The sequence below is a fragment of the Chaetomium strumarium genome (genome assembly GCF_033439665.1).
Source record: "Chaetomium strumarium strain CBS 333.67 chromosome Unknown B0T15scaffold_1, whole genome shotgun sequence".
NCBI classification, from domain to species: Eukaryota; Fungi; Ascomycota; class Sordariomycetes; order Sordariales; family Chaetomiaceae; genus Chaetomium; species Chaetomium strumarium.
The window spans coordinates 4,188,775-4,216,756 of record NW_026944429.1 but is presented as its reverse complement, the minus strand read 5'-3'; the positions used below and the strand labels follow the sequence as shown (position 1 = coordinate 4,216,756).

At 57.1% G+C, this 27,982-nt stretch overlaps 12 protein-coding genes across 12 annotated transcripts; 5 read left to right on the top strand and 7 right to left on the bottom strand.

Annotated features, from left to right (window-relative positions):
- Window positions 1–84: 84 nt before the first annotated feature.
- Window positions 85–1,781, top strand: B0T15DRAFT_385774 (uncharacterized protein; the record flags this gene model as incomplete). The annotated part of the gene is made up of 2 exons (XM_062864294.1): window positions 85–861; window positions 921–1,781. 2 exons carry the CDS (start codon window positions 85–87, stop codon window positions 1,779–1,781), a joined length of 1,638 nt encoding a protein of 545 aa, XP_062726401.1.
- Window positions 1,782–2,775: 994 nt separating this feature from the next.
- On the bottom strand, window positions 2,776–4,677 carry B0T15DRAFT_518957 (S-adenosyl-L-methionine-dependent methyltransferase). Its single transcript, XM_062868405.1, has 6 exons — window positions 4,419–4,677; window positions 4,340–4,353; window positions 4,251–4,270; window positions 4,057–4,166; window positions 3,650–3,981; window positions 2,776–3,593 (listed from the first exon to the last, which is right to left on the bottom strand). The coding sequence occupies exons 1-6, from the start codon at window positions 4,499–4,501 to the stop codon at window positions 3,115–3,117; spliced, it is 1,038 nt and encodes a 345-aa protein (XP_062726400.1). The 5' UTR covers window positions 4,502–4,677; the 3' UTR covers window positions 2,776–3,114.
- Window positions 4,678–4,923: 246 nt separating this feature from the next.
- B0T15DRAFT_518956 (Mob1/phocein) lies at window positions 4,924–6,724 on the bottom strand. The gene is made up of 4 exons (XM_062868404.1): window positions 6,585–6,724; window positions 6,043–6,404; window positions 5,879–5,990; window positions 4,924–5,825 (listed from the first exon to the last, which is right to left on the bottom strand). Exons 1-4 carry the CDS (start codon window positions 6,605–6,607, stop codon window positions 5,294–5,296), a joined length of 1,029 nt encoding a protein of 342 aa, XP_062726399.1. The 5' UTR covers window positions 6,608–6,724; the 3' UTR covers window positions 4,924–5,293.
- Window positions 6,725–7,088: 364 nt separating this feature from the next.
- On the top strand, window positions 7,089–9,967 carry B0T15DRAFT_518954 (uncharacterized protein). The gene has a single exon (XM_062868403.1). The coding sequence runs from the start codon at window positions 7,206–7,208 to the stop codon at window positions 9,786–9,788; it is 2,583 nt and encodes an 860-aa protein (XP_062726398.1). The 5' UTR covers window positions 7,089–7,205; the 3' UTR covers window positions 9,789–9,967.
- Window positions 9,968–10,683: 716 nt separating this feature from the next.
- Window positions 10,684–14,574, bottom strand: B0T15DRAFT_43855 (uncharacterized protein). Its single transcript, XM_062865871.1, has 2 exons — window positions 13,882–14,574; window positions 10,684–13,794 (listed from the first exon to the last, which is right to left on the bottom strand). The coding sequence occupies exons 1-2, from the start codon at window positions 14,364–14,366 to the stop codon at window positions 10,839–10,841; spliced, it is 3,441 nt and encodes a 1,146-aa protein (XP_062726397.1). The 5' UTR covers window positions 14,367–14,574; the 3' UTR covers window positions 10,684–10,838.
- A 946-nt stretch (window positions 14,575–15,520) lies between these two features.
- On the top strand, window positions 15,521–16,159 carry B0T15DRAFT_518952 (uncharacterized protein). Its single transcript, XM_062868402.1, has one exon. The coding sequence runs from the start codon at window positions 15,900–15,902 to the stop codon at window positions 16,134–16,136; it is 237 nt and encodes a 78-aa protein (XP_062726396.1). The 5' UTR covers window positions 15,521–15,899; the 3' UTR covers window positions 16,137–16,159.
- A 1,095-nt stretch (window positions 16,160–17,254) lies between these two features.
- B0T15DRAFT_489284 (uncharacterized protein) lies at window positions 17,255–18,288 on the bottom strand (the record flags this gene model as incomplete). Its single annotated transcript, XM_062866584.1, has 2 exons — window positions 17,255–17,407; window positions 17,545–18,288. The coding sequence occupies 2 exons, from the start codon at window positions 18,286–18,288 to the stop codon at window positions 17,255–17,257; spliced, it is 897 nt and encodes a 298-aa protein (XP_062726395.1).
- Window positions 18,065–19,045, top strand: B0T15DRAFT_43706 (uncharacterized protein). Its single transcript, XM_062865842.1, has one exon. It carries the CDS (start codon window positions 18,479–18,481, stop codon window positions 18,983–18,985), a length of 507 nt encoding a protein of 168 aa, XP_062726394.1. The 5' UTR covers window positions 18,065–18,478; the 3' UTR covers window positions 18,986–19,045.
- Window positions 19,046–19,455: 410 nt separating this feature from the next.
- Window positions 19,456–21,530, bottom strand: B0T15DRAFT_43704 (uncharacterized protein). The gene is made up of 2 exons (XM_062865840.1): window positions 19,859–21,530; window positions 19,456–19,595 (listed from the first exon to the last, which is right to left on the bottom strand). Exon 1 carries the CDS (start codon window positions 21,228–21,230, stop codon window positions 19,881–19,883), a length of 1,350 nt encoding a protein of 449 aa, XP_062726393.1. The 5' UTR covers window positions 21,231–21,530; the 3' UTR covers window positions 19,456–19,595; window positions 19,859–19,880.
- B0T15DRAFT_571148 (uncharacterized protein) lies at window positions 21,380–22,899 on the bottom strand. The gene is made up of 4 exons (XM_062870848.1): window positions 22,483–22,899; window positions 22,348–22,424; window positions 22,211–22,288; window positions 21,380–22,140 (listed from the first exon to the last, which is right to left on the bottom strand). Exons 1-4 carry the CDS (start codon window positions 22,583–22,585, stop codon window positions 21,832–21,834), a joined length of 567 nt encoding a protein of 188 aa, XP_062726392.1. The 5' UTR covers window positions 22,586–22,899; the 3' UTR covers window positions 21,380–21,831.
- Window positions 22,900–23,755: 856 nt separating this feature from the next.
- B0T15DRAFT_43758 (uncharacterized protein) lies at window positions 23,756–25,821 on the top strand. The gene is made up of 4 exons (XM_062865852.1): window positions 23,756–24,196; window positions 24,252–24,746; window positions 24,818–24,989; window positions 25,081–25,821. The coding sequence occupies exons 1-4, from the start codon at window positions 23,971–23,973 to the stop codon at window positions 25,643–25,645; spliced, it is 1,458 nt and encodes a 485-aa protein (XP_062726391.1). The 5' UTR covers window positions 23,756–23,970; the 3' UTR covers window positions 25,646–25,821.
- A 755-nt stretch (window positions 25,822–26,576) lies between these two features.
- On the bottom strand, window positions 26,577–27,365 carry B0T15DRAFT_389517 (PPPDE putative peptidase domain-containing protein; the record flags this gene model as incomplete). Its single annotated transcript, XM_062864497.1, has 1 exon — window positions 26,577–27,365. The coding sequence occupies one exon, from the start codon at window positions 27,363–27,365 to the stop codon at window positions 26,577–26,579; it is 789 nt and encodes a 262-aa protein (XP_062726390.1).
- Window positions 27,366–27,982: the final 617 nt, after the last annotated feature.

The window sequence follows — 27,982 nt, the reverse complement described above, 5'->3', positions numbered from 1 at the left end:
CAACCCCGAGATTCTGCCTCGCAGTACCCCGCACGACCTCCCGAATCAGCCCAGCTGAGCTCAGGGACGCCTCCACTACCCGAGATGGACAACCACGGCGAGGCTATCAAGGCCGGCTCGGCCAGGCACCCGATCGTGTCCCTCGAGAAGGGCCAGTTCTACAAGTATGGCACTGCCGGTTTCCGCATGAAGGCCGACCTGCTGGAGGGCATCACATTCCGCGTCGGCCTGCTCGCCTCCCTGCGCAGCCGCAAGCTGAACGGCCAGGCGATCGGTGTTATGATCACCGCTAGCCACAACCCGGCCTCGGACAATGGGGTCAAAATCGTGGATCCTCTGGGAGACATGCTGGAGCAGGACTGGGAGCGCTACGCCACCGCCCTGGTCAACGCCCAGAGTGACGATCATCTCGTTGAGGTTTACAACAAGCTGGCTACCGAGCTGAAGATCGACCTCACGGCTCCCTCGAAGGTCATCTATGGCCGTGACACGAGGCCCTCAGGACACAAGCTGGTCACGGCGCTCGTCAGTGGTCTGGAGGCCACCAAGAGCGAGCACGTCGACTTCAAGCTGCTCACAACCCCCCAGCTCCACTATCTCGTACGGGCGACCAACAGCGACGGGACTCCGTTGGCATACGGCAAGGTCAGCGAGGCCGGGTACTACGAGAAACTCGCCGAGGCTTTCGTTCGTGCCGTCAAGGGCAGGAGAATCAACGGTACCCTAGTGGTGGACTGCGCCAACGGTATTGGTGGGCCGAAGCTGTCCGAGTTCCTCAAGTACATTCCCAAGGACAAGGTGAACTTTGACGTCAAGGTTGTCAATGACGACGTTCTGCGGCCCGAGGTCCTCAACCTCGATGTATGTCTCACATCTCTATCTGATTGGTCCTGTTGAGAAGCTGCTAACCTGCTGCGTAGTGCGGTGCCGACTATGTCAAGACGAAGCAAAGGGCTCCTCCCTCACCGAAACCGCAACCTGGCGTAAGGTGCTGCTCACTGGACGGTGACGCAGACCGGCTGATCTATTACTGGGTCGACCCGGAGAGCGGCTTCGTCATGCTCGACGGCGACCGCATCTCGTCGCTCGCCGCCTCCTTCATCGGCGACTTGGTCGAGGGCGCCGGCTTGAAGAACGATCTCCGCATCGGCGTCGTCCAGACAGCCTACGCCAACGGTGCCAGCACGAACTACATCACCCAGCACCTCAAGCTGCCCGTCATCTGCACGCCGACCGGCGTCAAGCACCTCCACCATGTCGCTCAGGGATTCGACATTGGAGTGTACTTCGAGGCCAACGGCCACGGCACGGTGCTCTTCTCGCCCGACGCGCTCAACGCCTTCCAGAACACGGAGCCCCAGTCGCCCGCGCAGAAGGACGCGCTCGACACGCTGGCCGCCCTCGGCGACCTGATCAACCAGACGGTCGGCGACGCCATCTCGGACATGCTCCTGGTGGAGGTGATCCTGGCGCACCGGAGCTGGACGCTGCGCGACTGGGCCATGACCTACCAGGACCTGCCCAACCGGCTGGTGCGCGTCGAGGTGGGCAACAAGGACCTGTTCGAGACGACCGACGCCGAGCGGCGCCTGCTGCGGCCCGAGGGCGCCCAGGACGAGATCGACCAGGAGGTCAAGAAGTACAAGGACGCACGCGCCTTTGCCCGCGCCAGCGGCACCGAGAACGCCTGCCGCGTCTACGCCGAGGCCGCCACCCGGTCCGAGGCCAACGAGCTCGCCGAGCGCGTCGCTCACATCATCGAGCGCTACGGGACCCAGTAGTGCTGTCGGGACCGAGCTGCTTCCCTCTCCTCGCACCGGGCCGCCTCTGGAAACGACAGGGCCGACCGCGCACAGCAACAGCACCAAAACGGCGAACCCCGTAAGAACCGCAGCCGCACTCTGTCGCTGTCACGGCATCCGAAATGGGGGTATACTGTGCGGCGAGAAAACAGCGGGGATATGTTCAAGTTGGACGAGGAGATCCAGCTCGTCTTGACCCCGCCCATGATCGAGGATCCCGTGCGTTGGTTGGATTGAAAAAGAAGAAGTAAGAAGAAAAGTTCTCTCTCTTTCATCACGATGCTGCTGATGATCATGATGATGATGAGTCTATGGGGCATGGCATATTTCCAGATCAGAAGATGAATTTAGCAACGTCCGAGCAGGCGATTTGGTATTATAAGAGAACTTGAACCTACTAGCCTAAAAGGGGGTAGAGGTGGGCGGTTCGGGTATTGTACACTGGAGTTTCGAAAAAGACAAAGACAAAAACAGTGAGAAGAAGGGGGAAAGAAGTAAAAGCAGAACTGAAAAGATAAAACGTCCGGAGGACTTAAAACAGCTCGTTGTTTTATTTGTTTTTGCATTCAATCTGCTTTTAAACGGCTGCTTGCCTTTCCTGCCTGCTTGGTTGGTTGGTTGGTTCCCTTGCTTCCAAAAGTTAATGGGGGTTTATGACAGTTATGAAAGTGAATGATGCTAGGAGAGCAACGATGACAATGGAGATGAGTTAGGACTTTTGGTGGGAAAGATGTGGGAAAGAGAAGAAAAGAAAAGAGTGTTACATACTACCTAAGGTAGTGAATGTGACAGGGAAGAGAAGCAGGTGGAAAAGATAAGGTACTGAGCGTAATTAGTATAAGGTAGTAACTACGTAGGGTGAGGTGGACGGAAAGAATATCAAGCCATACGCCACCAAATGCATGGAGGCTCATCATAGACGACTACTAGCAGTCCCCTTACCAGAGTAAATCTCATGCAAGAGTCTTTAAGCTTCCAAGAAAAGAGGTCCTTCTAGTATTTCTCCCCCTTTTCTACGGGTATCGCTATGTATCAAGACACTCACTCAACGGCCGTAGTACACCCGTCCCTATGGCACCACACACTCTTGGCCGGCCCTTTTTCCCTCTTGGACGCGCAAAATGATGATGATAAGCCAAAGCAAAAGAACGCCAATCGAACCCTTTCTCTTATAGGAGTGTTAGCACTTGGCACGAAGACTACTCCATGGTGCATTTTCCAGCCTTCCATATCCCATCCATATCGACATCGGAAGCTGGCTCAGAAGCTGGCCTTCTCGTGGAGTCCACCTTTTTCCGCGCCGCAATATTTCCTAGCACATCTTGTATAAGCAGGTCCCCTCGGCCTGCCGGTTCGGGTCCTGGGTGTCGAGGCGGTATTGGATCTTGATGTCGAGGTCCCGACGGTTCTTCTCGTTTGGCCGGTTGTGGAGCGAGCACTCGATCCGCTCGCCCTGCTGGACCGTGAGCACGTCCTTGAGGTAGAACACGGTCTGCTTCCAGTGCGTGTACTTGGTGTGGGGGCCGGTCGAGAAGCGGATCGGCTTGTGGCACGCCGAGAACTCGATGTCGAACCAGGCCACCAGCGCGTGGATGAAGTCGTCCCGCCGCGCCGTCAGGTCGAAGGGGCAGCTGAAGGCCAGGTCGGCCGGCTGCACCTTGTACAGGTCGAGCGAGAGCACGGCGGTGGGGTCCGTCACGACCGCCTTCATCTCGACTGTGTCGACCAGCGGCTCCGAGAGGGCCGTCTCTTTGAGCGGTGTGTAGTCGAAGCCGTAGACGTTGTCCCAGACTAAGGATCAGTGTCAGCATTTGCTTCGGCAGTGAAGACAATCAGCCGGGACATACAGCCGATCTTCTCCTCCTTGTAATCCCCGTCTTCGATACCAGCCACAAAGATGGTCGCCTTGTCGGGGAAGATGAGGCCGTCCTTGGCCAAGTACCTGTCGCGGGCGTAGAGCACAGTGTCCAGCATGCTCTCGTACAGGAGGAAGTAGCCCATCCACTCCGAGATGATGATGTCGACCTTCTCGAAGGGCACCTCGACCTCCTCCATCTTGCCTTGCAGCAGGGTGATCTTGTCTGACAAGCCATTGCGCTCGACGATTTCGCGGGCCTTGAAGATGATGGTCGACATGTCGACACCGACGACATGCTTTGCGCCGGCCTTAGCGGCGAACCTGGACATATGTATCAGCCGGTTGTGCTTTGACCCCTGAGGCCGCGATGTGTAACGGCCGGTCGAGGGCACATACATGGACAGAATACCGGTGCCACATCCCACATCTAGCACGACCTTGTCCTTGAAGATATGCTTGTTCTGGACGATCGCATTCATGTACGATCTTGTTCGCACCTCATCTTTCTGCAAGGGAGTACGCGCAGCATGTCAGTGACTGCTCGCCTTGATATGGAGGGGTGGTGGGGCAGCGAATTGTATTGTACACACCAACATTTCCTCGTGGATGCCTTTGTCGCAGGGTCGCAATCGTCAGCCAAGAGGATCATTTGCTTTCAAGAAAAGCCTGGACTGCTCACCATGGTGATTATAACTGAGGCGATAAGTGTCAGCATTGCTGTGCAACAGAGGAATCGTCCAAAACCGAGACACACTTGCCTGTTGAAGTAGTGCTGCTCCGAGTGATCCAGCGACTTGAGCTGCTTCTCAGCAGCCTCAATGTCCATGCTTCCACCAGCCATGTTGATTTCCAGATAGTCTCAAGAACGTCAGATCCGATTCCGCACGCGAATAACAGGCCCAATCGAGATGAGACGATTTAACAAGAAAGATCGTTCCTGGACTTTTTGGGACAGAGAAAAGTTGAGCAGGGTGCGCAAAAGGCTGAAGAGGTCTAGGCTTGGCTTTGCCTTGCGCAGAGAATTTGGGTAGAAAATTCCCAAACGACCTGACCCGCTCGGCGGAGGCGGGGGAGCTGCCTGCCCCGCAACACCTCCCCTGAAAAGTCGCCAAGCAGGGACCTACTGTACATAGACTTCCAGTTTGAGGTGAGGGTCAGACCAGACTCTTGGACACACCTAGGCGGGATGCAAGCTGGAAGTGCATATAGGAGAGTGTCTGGTTATAGCTGATTACCTGAGTTAGCACATGCACTAGGTTGAACCTGAATCTTGTTCGAGATATTTAGGCTATTGCCTTTTCACGAACCTATATATCCCGATACCATCCCTGTACACTGCTACACCTAGGTGTAGACTAATACAGGGTTGCATGCTAGATTTGGTTTGATCTATAGAGCGCTCTTCTTTGTCCTGCGATCCCTTCGTACCTACCTACCTTAAGCAATGGCGCCATACTTGACTGTCTAGTCGCAGATCCACTGGAAAGCAAATCTCAAGACATGATGATAAAAACCGGGCATGCTGCCTTCCCGAACCGCGCCCCAACTCCACGACGATGCAATGCATGACCAAGCCCCAAAGACGGATGATGAACGCAACGCAACGCAATGCAATGTATTCCCCCGCACTTGTTCAAGCCATACCCGCCATCTGCAACAGCCGCTTGCCCGCCTTGAGGTTGGCATACTCATACGCCTTGGACTCCGGTGGGAACGTGCCATTAGCAGCCCACAGGTCGACCAGGGGCTGCATGGGCTCCAGCGCCTGGGGTTTGAGCATGTCCAGTGCCGTAGCCGTCAGGACGAAGTGGCTGAAGCAGCTGTTGAGCTGCTTCTCCAGGTTGAGATGGTAGAAAGGCTCCACAAAGTGCGCCCAATAGAGGTGGGCGTAGACCCGGAACATTTGCAGGAAGATCGTCTGGCAAATGCTGGAAAAATCCTTGGGAAAGCCGCTGCGCTTCCCGATCCACTCATCCGGCTCGCTGAGGAGGGCTGTGTTGGCGACGTTGGGGTTGTGCGAGAAGGAGACGCCAGCAGGGTCCGTCGGGAATATCTTGGCGTCGTCAATCTTGCCAGATATCCATCTCTGCATCAGCGCGATGTACTCAATTGCCGGCAGCTCGATGGGCTCGTAGCGGTTATTCAACCACGTATACGAGTGGTTCCTATGCTGCTGTCAGTACCTCGTGTCACTGGGGGGCAATGAGAGGCACCATACGGTCCAGCTGACATCCGCGGGCATGTCTTGGGGTTGCAGATGCTCTTCCCGTCCGCTTCTTTGGCGTACACTACTTGAACAAAGTTCCATAGATTGCGATAATGCTCTACCACTGCCCAGAGCCGTCAGCTTCAGCGAATAAAAAGTCCGGGAACACGGAATACCTTGATGTGCAATCCATTCACCGGGCTCGACCGTCTTGGGTCTGCTGCTGAGGGTCATGAAGTTGCCCTTCACGATATGCTTTGCGTAGGCTGGGTTCAGCCATAGAGGGAGCGGCTTTGGGAGGCGGTATGAATTCAGGATCTCATCACCCGTAGCGTTGGTGCCGAGGGGTTGAGGAACCGAAGGGGACGGTGGCAAGGGGGGGACCTTGGAGGATGAGTTGCTCGCTGACAAGTTACTCGACGACTTGCTCCTCTTGGAAAGCCCACGTGGCGGGTTGAAATGGCCATCCTCGGACGTGGGTGATGAAACAGGGCTCTTCCCGCTTCCCTGCTTCGTGGCTCCTCTCAGCCGGGCATTACTGCGAAACGCCGTTATTTAGCGAATTGTCCATCTAGATTCAAGCTCACAAGACAACTCGGAAGGATATCGGGAATCCATGACATTGACTGTTGAATCTGGATATGGGAAGTCCCACGTGCGATTCAGGGCGACGGGACCACAGCACATTTGAAAGCCGGTGAATCACGAGATGACTTACATGCCGGAAAATAGGTTGGACATTGTTGTTGTCCAAGTCCAATAGCTCGTGAAGGCCCGACGATGCTTCCTTGCGGTTTAAGTGGGTTCACTGTTCCCGCGGTGGATATGTATTGTACAAGGTCGGTTTCCAGAGAAAACACCGAGAGAAGAGGAAATGGCGGACAATGGCGCTAAGAGGAAGCCCCAATGGATGATGCAGTCCACTTTAGTACCACTCCAGTGAGTCACTTGCAGCAAGCTGACTGTCATCGAAACTGGAGGTGAACTTCCTGTAACGGAACAACTTGAACTCGACTGTACGGATTACAGATGCGTCGCTGAAGTAAAAGGGGGCAGGAACGAAACACCGCGATTAATATAGGGGGCCAATCAGCGACAAGCAGGGGACAGCAACCAGGACTTCTTGGCGTTCATGATCCTCGTGACCACGCGTCCTCTTCGCGGGTTAATAACGTAACTTAGCCGGACCCGAATTATCCACCGGTTACACACAAAACGTGTCAAGGTTGCCAAGGATCTACCTAGAAGTCGAGACGCCCTTGCTTCTGGCGTGTGCTGCGCACAGTTAGGCAGCCACGGCTCGCCTACCCAACAGAGCAGGAGCCAAAAATGGACTAAGATGTCGGGCCGGTCTCTCAGAGACCCTCCGCTTGGTGACGATGCCTTTCTAAAACTCTCACATGGGCACATCGTTCCTAGTTCACTTCTGCAACATCAAGCTGCGCGTGAGAGACGAATGGAGTCTCCGTCACTCGATGAGAAGATTGTCTTCTTCGAGCAGCTCGATGCGCTCGACAAACTGAGCGATGGTGACGATCAGATTGATGAGAAGGAGCAAAATCACCGAAACACATGTCGAGCCTTCTTTCGCTCACGGAAGAAACCCAGTCCGGTTCAGGAAAGCATTCAAACCCATCCCCGGCGAACGGCATCGATGCCCACTCCGACTGCGGTGACAGTGACCCCTGATCCCCGGGTCATCAAAGCGACTCCCGGCACTCAGAACCTCGGGGGAAGGAGGGCTACTAGGACAGAGCATCTCCTCATGGGCACTACTTCATTTATGGAGGAGACGCCTGTGCCAGAGACTGCTCGTCAACCCCCCCGAACACTTCGGAGGAGTACGACATTGCCGACCCCTGTTTCGTCATCACTGGTTGAGCAGTCGCCCTCGGTAAGCTCCGGTCTGAGGAAGCGTAAACGGCAATCGCTGCCAAAGCCAGTGCCCGAAGCCGCCCAGATCTTCCGTGGCCTGTCCTTCTACTACATCCCGAACAACGACATTGCCCCTGCCAGGAAACTGCGCATTAGCAAGGCGCAGGAGTACGGGGCGCGATGGGTTCGGGACCTTGTGGACGCCAGCCACGTTGTCGTCGACAAGCACCTGACATACAAGGACATTGAGAGCATACTTGGCTCTGAGCCGGCGGCAGCCCCGATTGTTGTCAACGAAGAGTACCCCATCGACTGCCTCTCCTTCCGCACACTGCTCAACCCGGACCAGAAGCGATACAAGATCCCTGGCTACCCTGTTAATAACGCAGCGCAGCTAGCTTCGGATCAGATTCCGCCAGTGCCGTCGCAAAGCTCTGATCGCTCATTGCAAGTAAAACTGCCCAGGGCATCCAAGAAACGCGATGCCGAGGACACGCCGCCGGGAAGTGAGCAGGCGTCTCTGCAGAGCCCAACCAAGGACGCAGGAGAAGACGTGAGAGATCAGGCGCCAGGACACACCTCGGGCAGTCCACCCGCCGCTGGTAACCGAACCTCCCCGGGGAGTCCTCAAGGAGAGCAAACCAACCCTACAGACAGGGCACCTGGTCCGCCCCGTCGAAGATCGAGCACGAAGGATGAGCTATCGGACTACATCGAACTCATACAACAATATAAACATCTCCCCCTGGATCCGGAAGAAGAAGACGATCTCCAGTCCGTCAGCGATGCTCAGGAGGCTACGGTGTCGGACTCAGACGTCGAAGGAGGGTCGGAAGGTGAACGTGCGCGCAAGAGGGCTACAACAAAAGGCCGGCTCACTGCGCGGAAAGAGATCGCATTCGAAGAGCGCTTTGCCTGCAACCGCGGCGGAACCAAGGACCGAACCAGCGACGATGGCAACCCCAACGCCAAGACGATCGAAATCCTCCAGAGCATGTGCGACTACTACACGCGCATAAACGACAACTGGCGCACGCTGGCCTACCGCAAGGCCATCGCCACGCTCCGGCGGCAGACGGTCAAGATCACGACCGAGGAGGGAGCCTATCGGCTGCCCAACATCGGCCGCCGCCTCGCCGCCAAGATCGAAGAGATCGCCACCACGAACAAGCTGCGCCGCCTGCAGTACGCCGACGACGAGCCGCTCGACCAGGTGCTCGAGACCTTCCTCAAGATCTACGACGTCGGCACCAGCCGCGCCAACAAGTGGATCGCGCAGGGGTTCCGCACGCTCGACGACGTCCTCCACAAGGCGAAGGACCTGACCGCCAACCAGCGCATCGGCATCGAGCACTACGACGACCTCAACACGCGCATCCCGCGCGCGGAGGTCACGGTGCTCTTCGCGTACGTGCAGCAGCACGCGGCGCAGCTCGACGCCGGCGTGGAGCTGCTCGTGGGCGGCAGCTACCGGCGCGGCGCCGACAGCTCCGGCGACATCGACATCATCGTCACCAAGAAGGGCACCACCTCGGCCGCCGAGCTGCTGCCCTTCCTGGAGGAGCTGCTCGCCACCCTCACGCGCAAGGGCTTCATCGTCGCCACGCTCGCCGCGCTGCATGCCCACCGCCCGGGCAAGGACGGGCCGGGGAGTAAATGGCACGGGTGCTGCGTGCTTCCCCGGGAAGAAGGTCATCATAACAACAACAACACTCACAATAATAATAACGATAGTAGTAGTAGTAGTGACCAAGGCGGTCCACAACGGCAGATCTGGCGACGCCTCGACTTCCTGCTGGTTCCCGAATCCGAATACGGCGCGGCGCTGATCTACTTCACCGGCAACGACATCTTCAACCGCAGCATGCGGCTGCTGGCGTCCAAGAGGGGGATGAGGCTGAACCAGCGCGGCCTGTACAAGAAGGTCGTGCGGGGCAAGAACAGGGTCAAGGTCACGGAGGGACAGTTGGTGGAGGGGAGGGACGAGAGGCGCATCTTTGAGTTGCTCGGCGTGAAGTGGCGGGAGCCCTGGGAGCGGTGGTGCTGAGAGGCTTCCTACTCAGTATTGAGTTTTGGAGTGGGGATCCGGGGACCTGGATGTCTGGTTAGGAAAGGAAAAGGAATGGACTACCTTACCTAGGTACCTTACGTTACGCAGTGATGCCCGATTCGAATATACTAGTATGCTTAATAATGTACCTTACGGAACGAAGCATTGATTTTCACTGATATGAACATATCGCTCACCCAACAGCGGAGTGCCTCATCTCCGCTGTAAGTCTTGAATCAACTTGAAAAGATTTACGTGAACCGACCAAGCCAGAGAGATACTCCCTCTATATCATAGCAAGGGGCAAACATCACTAGTAGACGAGCAGCAGGTGTTTCAACCCTTCTAGCGTTGAGACCACCAGGATGAGACCAGTGTGAACACGACATGAACCTATTCCCAGAGCCCCAGTACCTTAGGTAGGTAGGTACAGTACGTGTAATAAGCCGCCCACTACTACTCTCATCTCGCACCACGCATCCTTCTATTTACACAGTAGCAGTTATCTTGTTGTCAATCCTATTCCAAGTTGGCCGTGCAACGACTTTTCAACCCTTCCAACCTACACAAACAACCTCCTATCCCCTTACAACACAAAAGTATACACTAAAGTTAACCAATCCAGTAGGGTATGTGTATAAGCCGGCGTCAACCGTAACGGGACAGACACGCAGGCCCAACCCGAAGGCCCGCAGTGCCACGAAGGGGAAATGCCCTGAAACGATTCCGCAGCCCATTCCGCAGCCCAGCCTGGTATATATATGCTATACAAAGCCCTAAGCCGAATTGAAGTACCTGGTAGGCTTGCCGACAAGTAATGAATACTGCCCCTCTTCCCAAAGCGAAGAAGTGCCGTAAGGTACGTCCTGTAGGGTACGTATGGGTATTCCAACAGATGAGTATCCCAAAAAAGATAAAGAGATAAAAGAGGATTTGTATCCCAAAAAATAAAGTGAAGAACACCCCAAAATCCCAAAAGCGCCTATCCAATACATGCGCTCCACCTCCCCGTTCACCACTCATCGAGTGGGATTAGACGGATGGATGTCACCTCACCTCGGTGGAGATACTTTTAAACCGCTCCTGGAAGACGCGCATCCTCTCCTCCTCCAAGACACGCTGCAGCCGGCGCGTTTCACGCACCGCCTCCTCGCGCTCCTCCTGCAGCTGGAGCACCTCGATCTGTGCCGCGCTCATGCGGCCGACCACCTCCTGCATCTCGGCGTCGGCCGACGCCAGCGCGCCCTCGAGCTCGGCCACGCGCCGCTTGAGCGCCTCCACCTGCGCCGCCATGTCGACCGCCTCTTCGTCGGTGACCGATCGCCTGAGGCCCGCCGGGCGCGGGCCGTTCGGGGTGAGGAGGGGGTTGGACATGCGGTGCGATAATGGCGTGAGGCGGTGGCCGCTGCTCTCGCGGCTCTTGAGGCTGAACATGGGCGAGAGCGGGGACTTGGGCGGGAAGGTGCGCTGCTGACCGGTGCGCAGGCCGCCGGATGCGTCGCGCAGGCGCTGAAGCTGGTGGCTGTGGGCGTCCTTGAGGCTGGCGAGCTCCTCCTCGTGGCGCGCGACGCGCTCCTCGGCTTTGTCCTGCGCGGCGACGACCTGCTCCTCGAGCGCGCGCAGCCGGCTCTGCACGCGGGCGATGCGCTCCGTGCTGACGCGCTGCTCGGCCTCGCCGCGCGCGACCGTCTCGGCGAGGCGGGTGCGCAAGGTGGCGTTGGTCTGGAGCTGGGCCCGCACTTGCTGCGCGAGCTCCTCGGCTCGGCGGGCCGACTCGTCTAGTTGCTCGGCTAGGTCGCGCTCCGCCTCCAGATGCCGTTTCTCCGAGTTTTGGAGAGACTCGAGCTGGGCGCGGTAGGCATCAGCTTCGGTGCGAGCGAGGTCGCGGTCTGAGACGATGACGGAGAGCGACTGTTCGAGGCGTTGCATGGCGAGCTGCGTCTTTTCGTCCGGATTCGTGCTCTCCTCAAGCGCTTTGATGCGCTCCAATGCATCCGTATATGCAGCCTGCAGCTCTCTGTAAGCCTGTTCTAGTGACGCTGATGTAACAGGCAGGTCGTGCTCGCTATGGCTGCTACCCGGCCTCGCCAGGGTCTCCGGAATTAGGATGTCGTGCTCCTTGAGAAGACTCCGCAGCGATGCGATTTCGCTCTCAGCCCGATCCAGGTCCATCTTGAGCCCGGCGAGGCCTTTCTCGACTTGCCACTTCTGCTCGATCGCCTCCTCAGCCCGGCGGCGCAAGACGCTGATTTCCTCGCGGAGATTAGACACGTCTCGCTCGTAGCTAGCCTTCTTGGGAGATGCCGAGAGAAGCCGATCCCGCTCCATCTCGAGCTGCCGTATCTTCTTGGCGTTCTCGCGGTTCTGGAGCTCTTGTCGCTCAAGAAGGCTCTTGAGCGCACTATGCAAGGCGTCACGTTGTGCCTCCACATCTTTTAACCTATCAGCGAGCACATCTCGAGGCTCGCTTTGTCTCAAGGTGTTTGACCGCGTAATGGATTGTGCGCGCAGCTTGGCCACGGGCCCCCGGTACGAGCCGCCTGTGACTGACGCTGACCTCGACAGTGCCATGGACATGCGAGTCCCAGTCTGCTTAAGCTCGGCATTCTGAGACCTGAGCTGCTGGAGCTCTTCTTGCATCTTGAACGTATCCGACATGCGAGTTCCCGTTTGTTTGAGTTCCGCATTCTGGGACCTGAGCGACTGCAGCTCTTGCTGCATCTTGGACGTGTCGTAGGCGAGCCTGGCATGCTCGGCAGCCTCGGCTTCGAGGCCCTCGACGCGCGCCCGCAGCTGGGGGACGACTTCGTCGCGTAGGTTGTCCCGCTCATTCGCCGCCGTCTGCAGTTCCCCCTTCAAGCCTTCCAGGAGCTCCTCAAGGTTGACTTTGGCCCCGCGCTCTTCCGATAACCTTCTGCTCAAGTCCTCGCACATGCTTTCTAGCTCTTTGACCCTTCCGCTGGCGTCCTCGTTGTTCAGTTGAGCAACGTCGAGTTCTGACGCTCTCTTCGAGAGCTCCTGGATCTGCTGGTCCAAAAGCCGGCGCTTCGAACGCTCATCCTGGAGTTTGTTGGTGAGCTCCAGCCGGATCTGAGCCTTCTCCTGGTCTGCCTTGCGCTGAATCTGCGAGATCTCCTCCCTTGCCTGGTCATAATCACTGAACTTGGCTGAGCTGTATCCAGAATCGGAGAAATAGTCGCTAGTCCTTTTCCCCGGTATCTGCGGATTGTTGATTTGTTCCTGCAGTCTCTCCACTAAATCCTCCAAGTCCATCTCGCGCCGGATTGACGACGCCAACTCGGCGCTGATGGCCTTCAGCTCGTCCTCCATCTCTTCGAGCTGGCCCAATGACGTTGTGACGTCTGCCGGTGTTTGGAGGTAGGTTTCACAATACTGTAGCGAGTCTTGCTCGGCGGCATTGGGGAATTCCTGGCTCTTGGATGTGATCGGAGTCTCGGGGGACTCGGTCACGGCGGTCGCGGGCTTGGGTGACGACGGCGAGGGAAGAGGTGAGAAGCCCTTGTCAGAATAGCTGGATGTCGCCGAAGGCGATGGAGATGCGGCCCAGCCAAAGAAGGCGCTCAGCTTGGAGGAGGCCGGTGATTTCGGCAGCGGCTTATTAAGATTACTCTGTTCTATTGGTGTTGCAGATGCCACAGCGGGAGCAGCATCTCTGCTGTTTGTCCCTAGATTAAGATGCGGAGGAGGCGACTTCCGCGAAAACATGGACATAGTCTTGGGGTTAGTATTAGTGATGGTGGCGCGCTCGTCCCCGTCCGACTCGGGTGAGTCCGCGATGGGGTACAGGTCGTCGAGCTCGTACGGATCCGACTCCTGAGTGGTCAGACTGGCCGTCTCGGCGCTAAAGCTTTCTTCCTCGGACAGCGTGTGCGAGGTCTGACTCGCTGCAGGGTTGCTTCCCGCAGTTTCTGGCAATTGCACGTTCCCCGCGCCGGCGGCCGGGACGGCAGGCTCAGTAAACTGATCGATGGCAGGCGATGATCTGTTCAGGGAAGTCCGGTTAGCCATATTTTTGCCACCACTTTGTCCAGGCGAAACGAGGACTGCATCAGCCCGAGTCAGGACATACGGATCGCTGCCGGCAGGAGTCTCCGGCCAATCCACGTTGCTCAGTGAGCTTGTCACCAGTAAGCTGCGCTGGTCAGGGAACTCGTACAACGTGGGGCTGTCGAGCGAACACGACCTGGCGAACCGCTGTTCCGGCCGGGGGAGGTCTGCGAAGGCGTCGGCGTATGCAGCCCCTTTCGAGAAGCGGACAGCGGCAGGTGAGGCGGTCGACGACAGCGGCTTCCGCTTGATCGGGCCCGATAGCTGGGCCAGACTCAAGGACCGGCCGCTGCGCGGGCTCGGGAGCGGGTGCTTCGGCGGCACTTGCGGGAAGTCGGGGAACGAATGCGTTTCGTTTCGACGCTCGCGTGGTGGACGGTAGGGGACCGGGCGCGGTGGAAGAGTGAAGCGAGCGGGAGCGGCTCCAGATGAGGCAGTTGGCGTCTCATCAACCTCCGGGATGGGGGGTGGGATGGACCCCGACGAAGTAGCACCCGGCGAATCCATGGAGTTATTAACTTCAGTTATTCATACACTAGGCGAGAGTCCTTTGTTGAATTAGCCCGCATTCGACGCATCGCTTGGGCCGGCGTCGATTGGCTTGGATCAAAGGGGGCAATAAATTGGGAAATCCCCCATTTGAGGTGCGACCAAAGCGCTCGGCAAAAGGGTGTCACTGAAGACGGAAGAGCAAGACAAAAAAGGAGTGGACAGGCCTCCCTCTGGGGAAGGTGCTGATGGCGCGAGATTCGCGCCGGCGATTTCCAAGATGCTCGCCAGGGGCAGAATGACACGGCCAATCACCTTGCCCGGAGGGTGACATTCGTGGACCCCCATCCCCATTTTGAACCCCCTGTAAAGTGCCCCGACCGGGGCCGGCTGCACAAAACACAATTTAGCGCGACTGTACCTTGCAGCTCGACCAATCCTGGCCATTGATTGATTGCTTATCGGCATCCCTCCGGCAAGCAGCACAGCGGCACGTGAAGTGGCTGCATGGAATTCCCATCCTCCCTACCCACAACGTGCCATGACTTTGCTCTAGCATTCTTCAATTCAAGGCTCAGATTGGAAGAAGCACGGCGCCAGCGATGACAATTGCATATCGGGATAACCAGGTCCATTGGCCAGGGTTGAAGGTTTTGGATTGACTCCATAACGGCGCAAACGATCGCGTGTTCGCTTTTGCTGTCCCCCGGAATCAACCGAGTGTGGCGATGCTCTCCTCCCAATCTCCCACCGAAAGCCATAACTAAGGAATTGATCAGGCTTACCAGGTAATTATATGATGGTGGCAGCAAGTAGTGATCCCACGGGTCTACCGGTAGCCATTGGCGCGCGGATGAAGGAAGGAGACACAAAGAACGCACGGAAGGGAGCATAGAAAAGGACCGGGTATATCCTTTGTGCGGGACGATGATATACCGTAGACAAAGTCTTGGTTCCCGATCAGTGGTTTTCCAACCTCGAGCCACCACCGGCCCCCGCACATGCACACAGACGAAAATGACGATGTATCCGCGGCTCTAGCGCAAGGGGCGTCCTCCCGTCCGCGAAATCTGGGCGACCGGAAACCGGAACCTGGAAAAAGCACTCCTATGTACTAGATCCCGGGCTGACAGGTGTCGGGATCGTGGTTTTTTTTTTTTTTTTAAGGTTACCCAAAACCCGGCTACCCGCGAGCCGGGCGCTTCTCTCTGATGCATCAGTGTCTGATCGTCGAAACAAAGTTTCATCGATATGTCGTGCACTTTCCAAGTTTATAATCCCTAAGGGTGCCATCTGAACGGAAGTGGCTGCAACCGAATCTTGCTCTGTTGTCCAAGTATAGTCTCTGTCTCACAGCTAGGAGTGTGTGACGGTGCTGATTCAGGAGGGCTATGCTGGGTTGTTTAAGACCACAAGAACGTATTTGTCTGTTTCAGAGACGGAAAGGCAAATCGGAACACATTCAGGCTTCCTGGGATTCCAGTAGAGTGCTTATAAAGTGCCAAGGCTGAAAGCCACAAGATTACCTTAGGCACTTATATTAATTCGCGGATGGCGATTAACTGTCGACAACAGCAGAATCTGACAGCTGCCCTTATACCCTTTCTCTGTACGTCTTGGGGTTCGGCCCTATCCCCTAGGTATCTCACCTCGCAGAAACCGACAGGTTTTCTACGAGCTCCCGTCGCGCGCAGGTATATAGGAGGAATCTTGGATCACCTCTACTCCTGCCCCTATCTTCATGAGCAACGGAGGCCGAATGATCGATCACATCTTCAAACAATATAGTCGTATACGCCGTTAAAGAGGAGATCATGTTCCACAAACTTGATATGTCAAGGCAGATATAACATGAATGCAAAAACTCTCTCCTATGACTCGTCCCCAGTCCATACTCCAGGCGAAACCCAAAACCGCACTCCCGAAACCGGCGGAAGGCGGCCTGGTCCAAGCAGACCTTTATTAACGCCTTTCAATCAAAGCCATCGCGCCTGTCTGTTGGGGGGGCATCGATCCCTCAATAGCCACCACTGTCGGGCGTCCGTAGAGCCCGCCAGCACAACTAACTTTATTTAAGGTAGATAAAGTACTCCGCCAGCCGTAGTACGCCCTTGGTGCCATCAGTCCAAATTTACCATTACCATTAATAACCCCGATAGTCATAGAGGAAAAGATTAAACACACAAGACACACAAAAACCACCATACCAACGCCTGTCCTCCGTTCAGACCGCGGGAGACGTCCCCCCATCCCATGCTCCGTCCACCGAGATCCCCAAAGATGCGATGAGCTGCCCAGATCTGGGTGAGCAATAAAGGGGGGAAATAATAAGACGGTGAAATCATGGGAGTAGAAGAGGGGAGGGGGGGGGGGGGGGGGGGGGACAACTAAAAGCAGGCAAAACAAAATATTGAGGGAGAATGAAAAGGAAGAAGGAAAATACAAAAGAAATCAAAAGCTGAGGGGGTTGCCACTCCCACCCAAACCCCGCCGCGCCTTCGTCATCGGCAGCCTCATGGTCATCCAATCCATCCAAGACGGCATGGACCACTTGGGCGTGTTGTGGTCGGAGGCCGATTGTCCAACGGTTAGCAGCGCTCGCTTGTGGGATGGAGGTCGTGGTAGCAATAACCCCCGGCTTTGCCCAAGCGCCTCGAGGAGCTAGAGTATCGATATTTTGCGCCATGACGTCCCGAAAACCCCCTGGCGCTCTCTGCGGGGAGGGAGGGGAAGGGGGACTGTTGCTGGCATCAAGTGCGGGCACGCGCGCCGCGGAGGCTCCCCCGATCCGCAGAAGTCGTTCTACAATTTCTTTGTGTGCCCGGGTCTTCCAAACTACTTTTCTCACCCCTCTAGGCCAAGCGGCCCGCCGCGGCGACGGGATCATCATCCCCGTCACGACCTTCTCACGCGAACACTTCGGGGCCGTTCGGGACAGCCCGGCGCGTGGGCTGCTGCTGCTGCTGCTGCCGGTAACCTGTGATGGCCGCCGACGGGATACGGCCGCCGCCGCCCGTAAGAGGTTCGGCAGCCGTAGCACCATTCGTGTCCGCAGACGCCTTGATGGGTGGTGAAGATTAGTAAGTACTAGTTGGGGGATGGAAAGAAATAGAGGACGAAGAGGGAGGGGTTGAGGGGAAGGAGGCGTATAGAGGTAATTACGTGTCATATGATTGCAGCCCATGTATTTGTAAACCATGATGCAGCACTCGGGGCAGGGCTTGGTCGAACTCCGGATCTCCGCCTTGGACGCCGCCTCGTCTCGTGCCCGCTGGGGGTTTCGCTGGTCGTATTCCTCGCATGTCTCGCCCTCGTGCCAGGGGAGGTTGTGTCGCACGCAATGACGGGCGGAGCAAGCGACACAGCGGAACTCGGGACGGTTGGTGTCGTGTACCTGTCCGGAATCGCACCCGGGCACGAGACAGTAGTAGAAGTTGTTGTGATACCGGAGGGTCTTGTGAAGCACCTGTTGAAGCACCCGCTGGTCGTAACGAGCAAATGCGTCCTGGGAAGCTCCGCGCCGGACATCCCGCTCTCCGAGCGGCAGCAGGCAATCTGGACAGACGATCTTCTCCGAGTACTCTAAGATCCCATAATTATCAATGCGCACGTCTATCCATCGTTTCAGGCAGTCCCTGCATGTCTTCGGTGGGTGCGTGCAGTGCGACGTGATTTTAACGGGCATCTCTCCCAACGTCTTCCCCTCGTAGCAGACGATGCACGCCTCGGTCTCTTTCTGCAGCCACGACTCTTCAAGTGAGAAGGTATCGGCCACGTCGACTGAGAGATCGACGTCGTAGGTTGCGCACCACTGCATGCGGGCGCAGCGGAGGTTCTGCTGCACGCCCTTCAGACGGACCCGGAGCTCGGGCCGGGGCACCACCTGGCTCTTGACATGCTGGTGGACGCCACGGAGCACGTGGTCGGCAAATAATTCCATCCCGTGCCCCAGGGGTATCGGTTTCCGATAAAGGGCATCGAACCGGGATGGAAAGTAGAGATATTCCCTTCCCAAGGTGCGGAAAATGACATAGCCGTCTGCGTCGGCGATATCGATAGACAGCCAGCGACAGAGCTACTTTTTGACCTGGACGACCTCCCAGTGCGATCCTTGGAGGGCGCCTCGACGCATGCCATCTCGGGCGATGATGACGACCCTGTTTTTGTCCGCTATGCCTATGTGCTTGGCAATCGCCTCCTGCAGCTGTCCGACCGTCGCGAGCGCAGCGATGGCCTCATGCATCATGGCTGCGAGTGTTTCCTCCAGCGGGTCGTCGGTCTCGCTCTGCCAGTGCGAGAACCTCCACTCTGATGAGGACTGGGGCCCCGACACACGGTACCAGAATTCCTGGGTCTCGGTGGTGATCTCAGCGTCGGGGCCTGGCTCTTCTCCTTTCTTGTCAAATAGCTGGAAGAAGTCGTCGTCTCGGTTTCCAAGCTTGTACCTGAGGAGGTACTTCAGAACTTGGTGCTTCAGCTCGGATATCGTGAGGCCTTTCGGGAGGCCGATTAAGAAAACAGGGGCGCCGAAGACTTCAGATGGAGCATCAAGCGGCCGCAGCCGAATATGTACCTCGGAGAGCTTGTCGCGGTTCTGCCCCCATCGCGGCACGATCTTGTGCCGCGATGGCGGCTGATGTTCCTCGTCGTCGAAATGCTGACGTGGAAGAGAAATTGCAGTCGCGAAGCTGTTGTTGGTTTGCGACTGGCACCTCGAGCCAACCACGGGAATCGCTCTTTAAGCGCACTTCAAAAGTTCACTCGGAGGAGCTGTGACTGATCACGAAACTAAGCGGGCAACTGCAATGAGCCTTGAGGGTCGTGAAGATATAAGGAACTAATGAGGTGGGAGGGTGAGTGGTGCCCAGGTGAATCATGATGCGAGGAATGGTTCCAGAATTTATGTTATTGCTTGGGAAGACAACTTGAGGGCATGGACAAGTCATTTCGTCATTGACACTTCGACACGTACATCGGTGACGCGCTAGATCTATCTGTCAGCCATAGCATCAACTGCGCTTCCCTGGCTCCTCCTGAGCAGAAGAACAATAGTGGTAGACCCAACGACCCTTGCGTTGTGTGGATGTGACCACCATTGTGCTGCACAAGGAGGGGGGGGGCCTGGGGAAAGAAGCTTCCATCCCCAACTGCGTCGGCCCCGCATCGCCTCCTCGATCCAGACTCCACGAGGGTAGCGAGGAAGCTGTCGATTGGCCGCACTGTAAGCCACTGAAGATTGATCGAGATCTGATCGAGGTTGATCGGTCAGTGATGCATGACTCGAACATCTAGGCCCGCGTATTGCGGATCTCAGCGAGGAAGAGAGAGGGCTTGTGTAAGAGAAAGCGTAAGAGCAAGAAGCCATGGAAAGAAACAGAGAGCGGGCATGGGGGTTTCAAAGACATTTTGACTACGTTCACTGTCAACCATGATGGATCTCGTCTGTCGAAATGAGCAAGCAAAACGGAAGCCAATGAATGAGATGTATAACTTGCCTGATCTGGACTTACGATTTACACCAGGTTGTCGAGCTCAATAGCCCGGAACTACCCACTGGCGGGAATCCGGCCGTAGCAGCGCCAACTCATCCCCATCCCTCGCGTCCTTATCCACAAAGACAAGTCGGCCTCCAGGCCTCACTGCGCCCTTGAACATCTTCCACCAGTTGACGCACCCCCCTCTCCCCGCATCCACAAACACCTCACGCCGGCCATCCCACGTGCCTGCCTCGATTTCTTCGATCTCCAGGACATCCGGGCCGCGGTAGGCATACCAGGACCTCAGCCCAGCCACCACCAACAGGGCCAACCCCTTTCCCGCGAGCGACGCGGCGAGTCTCGCTACGTCGTCGTCGTACAGAAACCTCGCCCTCAGCAGACTGTAGCCCCTCAGATCAAGAAACAGCGACTCGAGCCGCTCGAGGGCGTCCCACCGCAGCAGCAGGTTCGCCCTGCGTTCGTACTCCAGCCTCTCGGTGAGCGCCACAATATTCCGCGCGGCCTGGGCAGTCCAGGTGCTCGGGCTCATGCCGAGATCGAACGCCTCGACCTCAGCGAGCGCAGGCACGGTATTCACCACCAGATGCCGCACCAGCTGAAACAGATACTCTCCTCCTCCTCCTCCCTTCCCACTACTGGGCGCCCCCCCTTCCATACTAGTAGTAGTTAGAGCAGGAAGCTTCTCCTTCTCCCTACCATCAACAGACAAGACCCGCTTCTTCACCTTCACCCCGCCTCCTCCCTCACCTTTATTTTCCTTAACGGCGATGACGATGTCATCATCCTCAAACGGCACCAAACCCATCGCCTCCCTCTCCCTCAGAATCACCATCCTCTCCACCTCCCCCTTCTCCATGCCCCGCCAGAGCGGCCCCACAGCATCATGCTCGTCCAAATCCTGTGAGATGACCACCAGGCTCTTGCCCAGCCACTGCTTAATCAACTCCCTGCGATAATAAGCCGGCAGACACAGGCCACCATTACCACCACCACCTCCACCTCCTCCAGTAGTCATAGACATCTTTTTCCTGGGATCCTCAAGGCATGGGAAGCAAAACGCCCCACCACCATCATCATGACGATCATGCTCAGCAGCGCCGTGTCCAAAGCTCGTAGTCACCGCGCCCCGTTCTTCGCCAGGGCGAGAGGCCGGGAGGGTGTAGACGTCGACGCGGGTGGTGCGGAGGACGGCTTCGAGAGCCGGGTGTCGGCGCTGGCGCTGGCAGAGATTCCATTCCGGGCACAGGAGGGAGAGCGCGCACACGGGCGGCTCGGTGGTGATGTTTCTTGTGAGGATGTCGGTGAGGAGTTCGGGAGGGAGCGTCGAGGGGAGGCGGAAGCGGTAAGCCGGGGAGGGGGAAGACTTGGTGGTTTCTGGGGCCATGGTTGGGACTGGATAATGTACTTGGTGTCCGCCCCTTGAGCTTATTAAGGTAAAGGGGGAAAATATGTACCATGATAGCGGTGTCTGTATATATGTTAGCCTAAATTCTCATTGGACAAAGGGTTTGTTGCAAGGAAACAATGGGACAAAGCCCTTGTCCCCCCCAGACACTAAGACGGCCCATGGCCATCTTTGTCCGCACATCACGTCGGGAAAAGTCTGGGGAACCTGAAAAGCAATGGATATAGTGGTCTGCCTAAAGCTCCTGAAACACCTTTCCCCGGGAACACCTTCCCCCTTCCTCCTCCATTAAGACGCCTATAATGTCGTCACCCTTCCGAAGGTCCTGATATCATCAACCGGAACGTCGTCTTCTCGTGCGCATTGGGCCCCGGTATCCTGACGATCAAGTACGTCGCGGGGGGCTATGTACTTGCAGGTCCTGCTGTCGCCGATGTGGATTCCTGTCCAGAGGGAAATCGAGGCAAAAATGAATACAAAAGAATTGAGACTTCAAAACAGCCAACCCGATGATGTCCGCACCGACTCGTCACACTCTGTGCGACCATCGGCTAACCATCCCCTTCGACCGCCGCGCTTACTACAACAAGGCAGCGAAGAGACCGGCAGCGACCACGGCGGCACCGTTGCCGATGTAGGCGGAATTGGTCGCAGCGGCGCCAGCACGCGAGGTGGAGGACGCCGGGGCATTCTGGGCGGTAGACTCGGTTGCCGACGGGGCTGCGGTGGTGGCAGAAGTAGTGCTGCTGTCCGAGCCGCTGTCGACCTGCGCCTTCGTGGGGTCCAGAGTGCCGCACTTCTCCTGGATGTCGCTCTTGCACTTGTCCTGGCCCCGCGAGTTGCCCGTGTTCTGCTCAATGCAGTCCGAGTAGGCTTGCTCGCAGATGAACTGTGAACGAAGATTAGGCAAACCGTAATAAAACCCCGGAGAAGCGGCCTGCGCCCGCAGAAGCACTCACAGTAGGCATGGTCTGGATGTAGTACTGCAGGCCTGGCGCCGAGCCGTTGGAGCAGGTGCAGGTGTAGTTCAAGGTGTCCTGTTGCGCCGCGTCAGCCCGTTACTGTGTTCCCACTCCACACGCGACTGTGAACCTACCGGAGCGCAGTCGTTCTCCTGCACGTTGCTGCCACAGAGGAGATTGCAACTGTTGTACTCGGCCTGGCACCAATCGGCTGGTCCATTGTCAGCTCAGGACCGCACGTGGAATGATGCGGCTCAAAAATTGCATACACCGAGTTGTAGGATCGACCTCGTTGGGGTTGATCGTGAAGTTGCTCTGGGCGCTGGCGACGGTGAGCGCCGAGAGCGCCACGACCAGGATGTTCTGGCGCATTGTGAAGCAGGAATTCTGTGTTGGTTGCAGAAGTTGATGCTCAAGATGAACTCTACGAAATGTAGCTGGAGATGCAGTGGCTTGCGAAATCAATGCAGTCCTGTTTCGTGTTGAATTGGGCTCTGTAGATGCTCGGGCGAGCAAGACGTCAAAACAAGAGTCCCGACGAGGGAAAGATAAAGGCGGCCGGCGAAACTTGCAGTGGCCGGCTACCGGCAACTGGTGGGAAAGCACGAGAGCGACTTCACGATGGCTTGGGCAAGCGCTGATTGGATGGATTGTGCATGGGCTGTCGTGGCCAGGGTAACGCAACGTCACAAGCCGTGGGAGCTTTTGAGACTTTTGAGACCGTGGCTTCAGTTTTGAAATCGGCATCTCCTGATGCACACGGTTCTAAAACTGCAAGTGTTCCTGCTAGTCGCACTTTCAACACACCTGAAAAACAATCACTCTCGTCAATCGTCGCTGCTGTTTTACTGCAACCGGTCGACGATGACTGACAACGACAGAGGTGGGGGAGAAGGGAAATAACCAACTCGGGGCACGATAGCCCCCGGGTTCCCGGAAGCGGTGTAATTACCGCACCCCAGCCTGCTTGTTCAAACTTGCCCATCGCGGAGACGGACAGAGGTCTTGGTTGCGCCGACTGATGTTTCAGCCCAGATCGTGCCATCGCTCACTCCTGCCATCACAATTGTCTTACTGAAGTTGCGCTGGAAGGGATGAAGTTAACCTTTGATATGCATGCAGTCCAGGATGAGGTAAGCCAGCAGGGTCGATAACGTTAAGCTCCACCATTTGATGCATCATGACGATCGACAGATTGCGACCAATGGCCGTTCCGTCCACCTAGCTCTCATCGATGATCGCACATTGGAAGTGCGGATAATCTTTCGAGAGCCGTAACGCAGGTAAGATACCGTCACCGTTCGTGATGCTTATTTAATGAACCTGGGGGTTGGGCGCGAAGCCCAGCCTCAAGCGGAGGACAACCAACCACCACAGCAAAAGCAGAACGGTGGAGAATCCCCAATACAGATCATGCATGTCAAGATACACTACAGACGGGAGCTGAAGCATGGCGAATCGTGTTTCTCACTTGCGCTACCACATGTGACTTGGTAGGTAGCGGAGGAACATCCCCGGTGGACGGTTGGTCGGCTGACAGGGATCGTATGCATAACGATACTACCTTGGTATTCTGCGCGTTGCACCAAGACTGTATACGGAGGCATGGTCTTGATAAAACGTCCCTCATCGACACCAGGCTGGGTGTACGGAGTATGACCTGCCAGTCAACGACATTGCGTTCTTGGGTATAGAATGATCGTGCTTTCTTGCACCTCGACACACCTTTCGCATTGATCGCCGAGAACAACGCCATCATGTGGTTGTTGGCACTTGGCGCACTCGCCATTGTCCTAGTGTGGCTGGTTAGAGTCAACTCGGCCATGCACAGCGTACCGGAGGAGGTCCGAAAGCTGTCACCTCGCCGTTGGACTAACGATGAGCTCTGGGACACGTATAACCGCCTAAAACAGACGCCGATCGACTTTCGCAAACTCTTGCCGCCCCGGCTGGAAAGGCGCTATGTTGTCGTTGGCGGGTCCGGTTAGATGCTTCACCTGAACTTCGAGGCCTTCGAGCGCGGGCTAACAAGATGCAGGGCTTGTCGGGGGAGACATAGTCTTACAGCTTCTCCAGCGCGGCGAGTCCCCTGAGAGCATCCGCGTCGTCGACTTTGTGCCGCTCAACCGGCGGGACATGTTGGACGCGGCGGCTGGCTGTGACTTTGTGAAGGCCGACATAACTTCCAGGTCGTCCGTAGAGGCAGCCTTCGCCAGACCGTGGCCCGAATCTGTGGCGGGGAGACCGCTGACAGTCTTCCATACCGCCGCAATTGTTCGGCCTCAAGAGCGCAGTCCCCTGATATACCATCGTATCAGCCGCGTGAACCGGGATGGTGCCATCAACGTTCTTGAAGCTGCCAAGGCAGCCGGCGCCGACATTTTCATAGCCACATCTTCAGCATCCTGCAGCATCATTCCTCCGGGGTGGTGGGTCTGGCCGTGGCAGAGCACGCCCGAGAACTACTTCCAGATTGCCACCGAGAAAGACTTCTATGCTCCCCTGCGCCCGCACAACCGCTTCTTCTCCAATTGTATGTTTATACTTTATCCACTCCTGCCCTTTGCAGTCCTGGACACGAGACTAACACCGACCTACCTACAGATGCCCGCGCCAAAGCCGAGGCTGAGCGCGCCGTCTGCGCCGCAAACCAAGAAGGCTTCCGGACTGGCACCGTCCGCCCGGGCAACCCCATCTACGGACAGAAGTCTGACCCCGTTGTCGGGATACTTCTCCGCATGGGTGACAACGTGTCTTGGATCCCCCACATAGTCCAGTAAGCGCCTCCCCCCTCCCCTTTTACTCCTTAGTCCCGTTAGGTCACTTGAGCACTTACCTCTCCCCCCTTTCCCTCCCCCTTTAAAAAGGAACTTCGTCAACTCCCGCAACGTCGCGCTCGCCCACCTGCAGTTCGAAGCCGTGCTCGCCCAGACCGACAAGCCCATGCCGACCTGCGCAGGTCGCACCTTCAATGTGACGGACGAGGGCCCGCCACCGGCCTTCGCCGACATCTACGCCGCGACGCAGGGGCTGTCGGCCACGCGCGTCCGCGTGACGTTCCAGAACCCGCTGGTCCTGTTCCTCCTCGCCCACGCCGTCGAGGCGTGGTGTCTCCTCCTGGCGCGTCTTCCCTTCCTGACCAAGCTGGGACTGAGGGAGCCGAGCGGACCGCTCCACATGCTCCAGCCGTCGGTCTGGAGCGTCGCCATTCACGCCCTGATAGACGACAGCCAGGCGAGGAAGAGCGTTGCCGAGGGGGGGATTGGCTACCGAGCTGCCTGTACGACGTTGGAGGGTGTCTGCGAGGAGATTCTGGAGTGGAATCGGGAGCATGAGGGTCACGGTGGTGGTGGCGGTGATGCTGCGGTTAAAGAGGGCCCTGATGGCAAGGTGGCTAAGGCGGCCTTGACTGCGAAAGGTGTCGTTGCGTGAAGCGTGGCCTGAAGACCGGTGGGCGAGTCTTGGCCGCATCGATAGGGTGGAACAACACTAGTGACTACCTATGCCTGGTGGGATGCCAACTCGCCTGGTAGGTTGCCTAATCCATAGCAGCAGCGCATCAACATTTGTGTTCTGAATCTCCAGTGTCGGGATGGGACGAAAATGGATTTCTGGGTGTATCTAGATAAAGAGGATATACTTCGTAGAAAATTATTTTGGCAGCCGAGGCACGATCAACGTCAAGTACATAAGCGTGGGGGGAAACAGTCTTTGAGGCTCTAGTACAATCAATGGAGCAGAGAGCTATACACCATGTACACTACAGCATTGTTTGGCCACGAAGTTACACAGCATGCTGATATCGGCGCCAACTGCCCAACAGCCCAGCATACAGCCGTGGGTATCTGCTTACAACCCATTCAGGCCCCACTCCTTGGACTAGAAGTGCCAGGAAGATCGGGACCGAAGGAAGACGGCCCTGTTCCCTGGTAAGAGACGTCCGTGATGAGAATAGCCCGAGAAGCCTTTCTCGGCCGTACTGGGTTGGTTCCAGCCGCGGCGGAATCCACGGATGTAGCTTCATGCCCAGGAACGTTAGACTGAAGCTTCCCTGAACTCAGCAGATGCAAACTCGAGATTCCAAGGTTGTCACTAAACCCTGGCTTATATCACATGCAAACTCTAACGCCAACCTGAGCCGCCTGACGGATTGTGAAAGCGAGAACCACGAAGCAACCAACCACCCTCCCTCTCCCCTGCCCAACCCAACACTGCCAAACGAAACGCCGGTCCCAGTAGCCTCCAGTTTGTCGAGTAACCGTGGTATCACGTAGAACAGCACCAGCAATAACCCCATCCAGAACTCCAAACCAATGCCCAAAGAAGCCAGCGCAAAGCAAGATGCATCAACACCGCCAAACTCTCATGTTGTCGGCGCTCTCTCCGCAGGAGGGAGAGTCCTTCCAGCCGCGTCTCTTACAGGGGCTTTGCCCTTCCCCTTGCCACTGCCGCCCCGCCGACGCTCGTCTTCGCTATCCCACTCCTCCTCGGTATTTCGCCGCCCCTCATGTCCCACCAGCCGCGGCAGTTCGTCCGACGAGCGCAGCATCCTCGCCCTCTCGCCGTGATGCCGCAGCCGCTCGTCCCTGTCGTCGTCGTCGTCGTCATCCTCATCATCCAACAGCGCACCATCCGCCGTCTCATAGTCCGGCACCTCGATCCACTCCTTGGGCACCACGCAGGGCAGGGCGACGCCGATGCTCGCCGCGCGGTTCAGGAAGCCCGGCGCGGGCTTGCCCGTCAGCCGCTCGCACAGGTACGACGTGAAGTGGTTGCAGTTCCGGGTCAGGAGGTTGTACGCCGTGCCCAGAAAGGCCTCGGACGCCTCGCGCACGATCGCGTCGATCTCGTTCTGCGGCGCCAGCGTGAAGCCGTGCAGGTACTCGCACCGGAACGTGCCGCCCGGCGGCTCCGTCTTCGGCCTCGTCCAGTACACGCCCGTGACGCCGGGCTGGTCGTGGCCGCCGTAGGCGTATTCCTTGCCGTTGATCACGACGCCCGAGTGGAGCAGCGAGGTGCCCATGTGCCAGAGGATGGAGGCCATCCGGCCTGGCGGGAGCAGGTCGTACACGTTGATGAGGATTTCGGTCTTCTGGAGGGAGAGGGTCGAGCGGTGCGATCGGGACGGCTTTTGGGTCTTTCGAGTAGGCATGGCGGGCAGTGGGGGGGCGCCTGCAATACTGGCTCGTCTGGGGGCGATCGACAAAGGCGAAGAATTCTGAGCTCCGTTGACACGGAGAGCGCGCGGAGCGTACGAATTAAGGGCGGCAATGAAGGCTCATCGGCCAGGTTGAGCCTCCGGGAACAAAGGAGAAGCTGTTGACTTCTAATCGAATCGCTGGAGATAGATACACACAGTCCGGCGGATTTGAATATGGGAAGCGGTGGATGACGTATTGAGACTGAGAGCTAGCCGTACTGATGAGTGGCACACAGCTCGAGCAGAATGATGTTGAAGATCGAAAGCTCACCCCCCTTCAGCTTGACCATCGATCTCACCAATCCCGGATGCAGCCATGACGGGCTGAAGTAGCCCCACATGTGACGGAGTGGGTCTCAAACCGACCCTCCCGAGTCCCGGCTGGGACATGGCTCGTGCACGGCCGGCCCTGGCTGTCCTGCCAAACCCGGGTAAGAAAAGCCGTATCGTACACCAAGTTCAGTTTGAGCGATAACGTTACCGTACCTTATTTAAAAGTCAAGCAAGAGCTAATCGAAGTTAAAGGAAAAGGAAAGGGTGAAATTGAGGAACAATAGAATTGAAGCTAA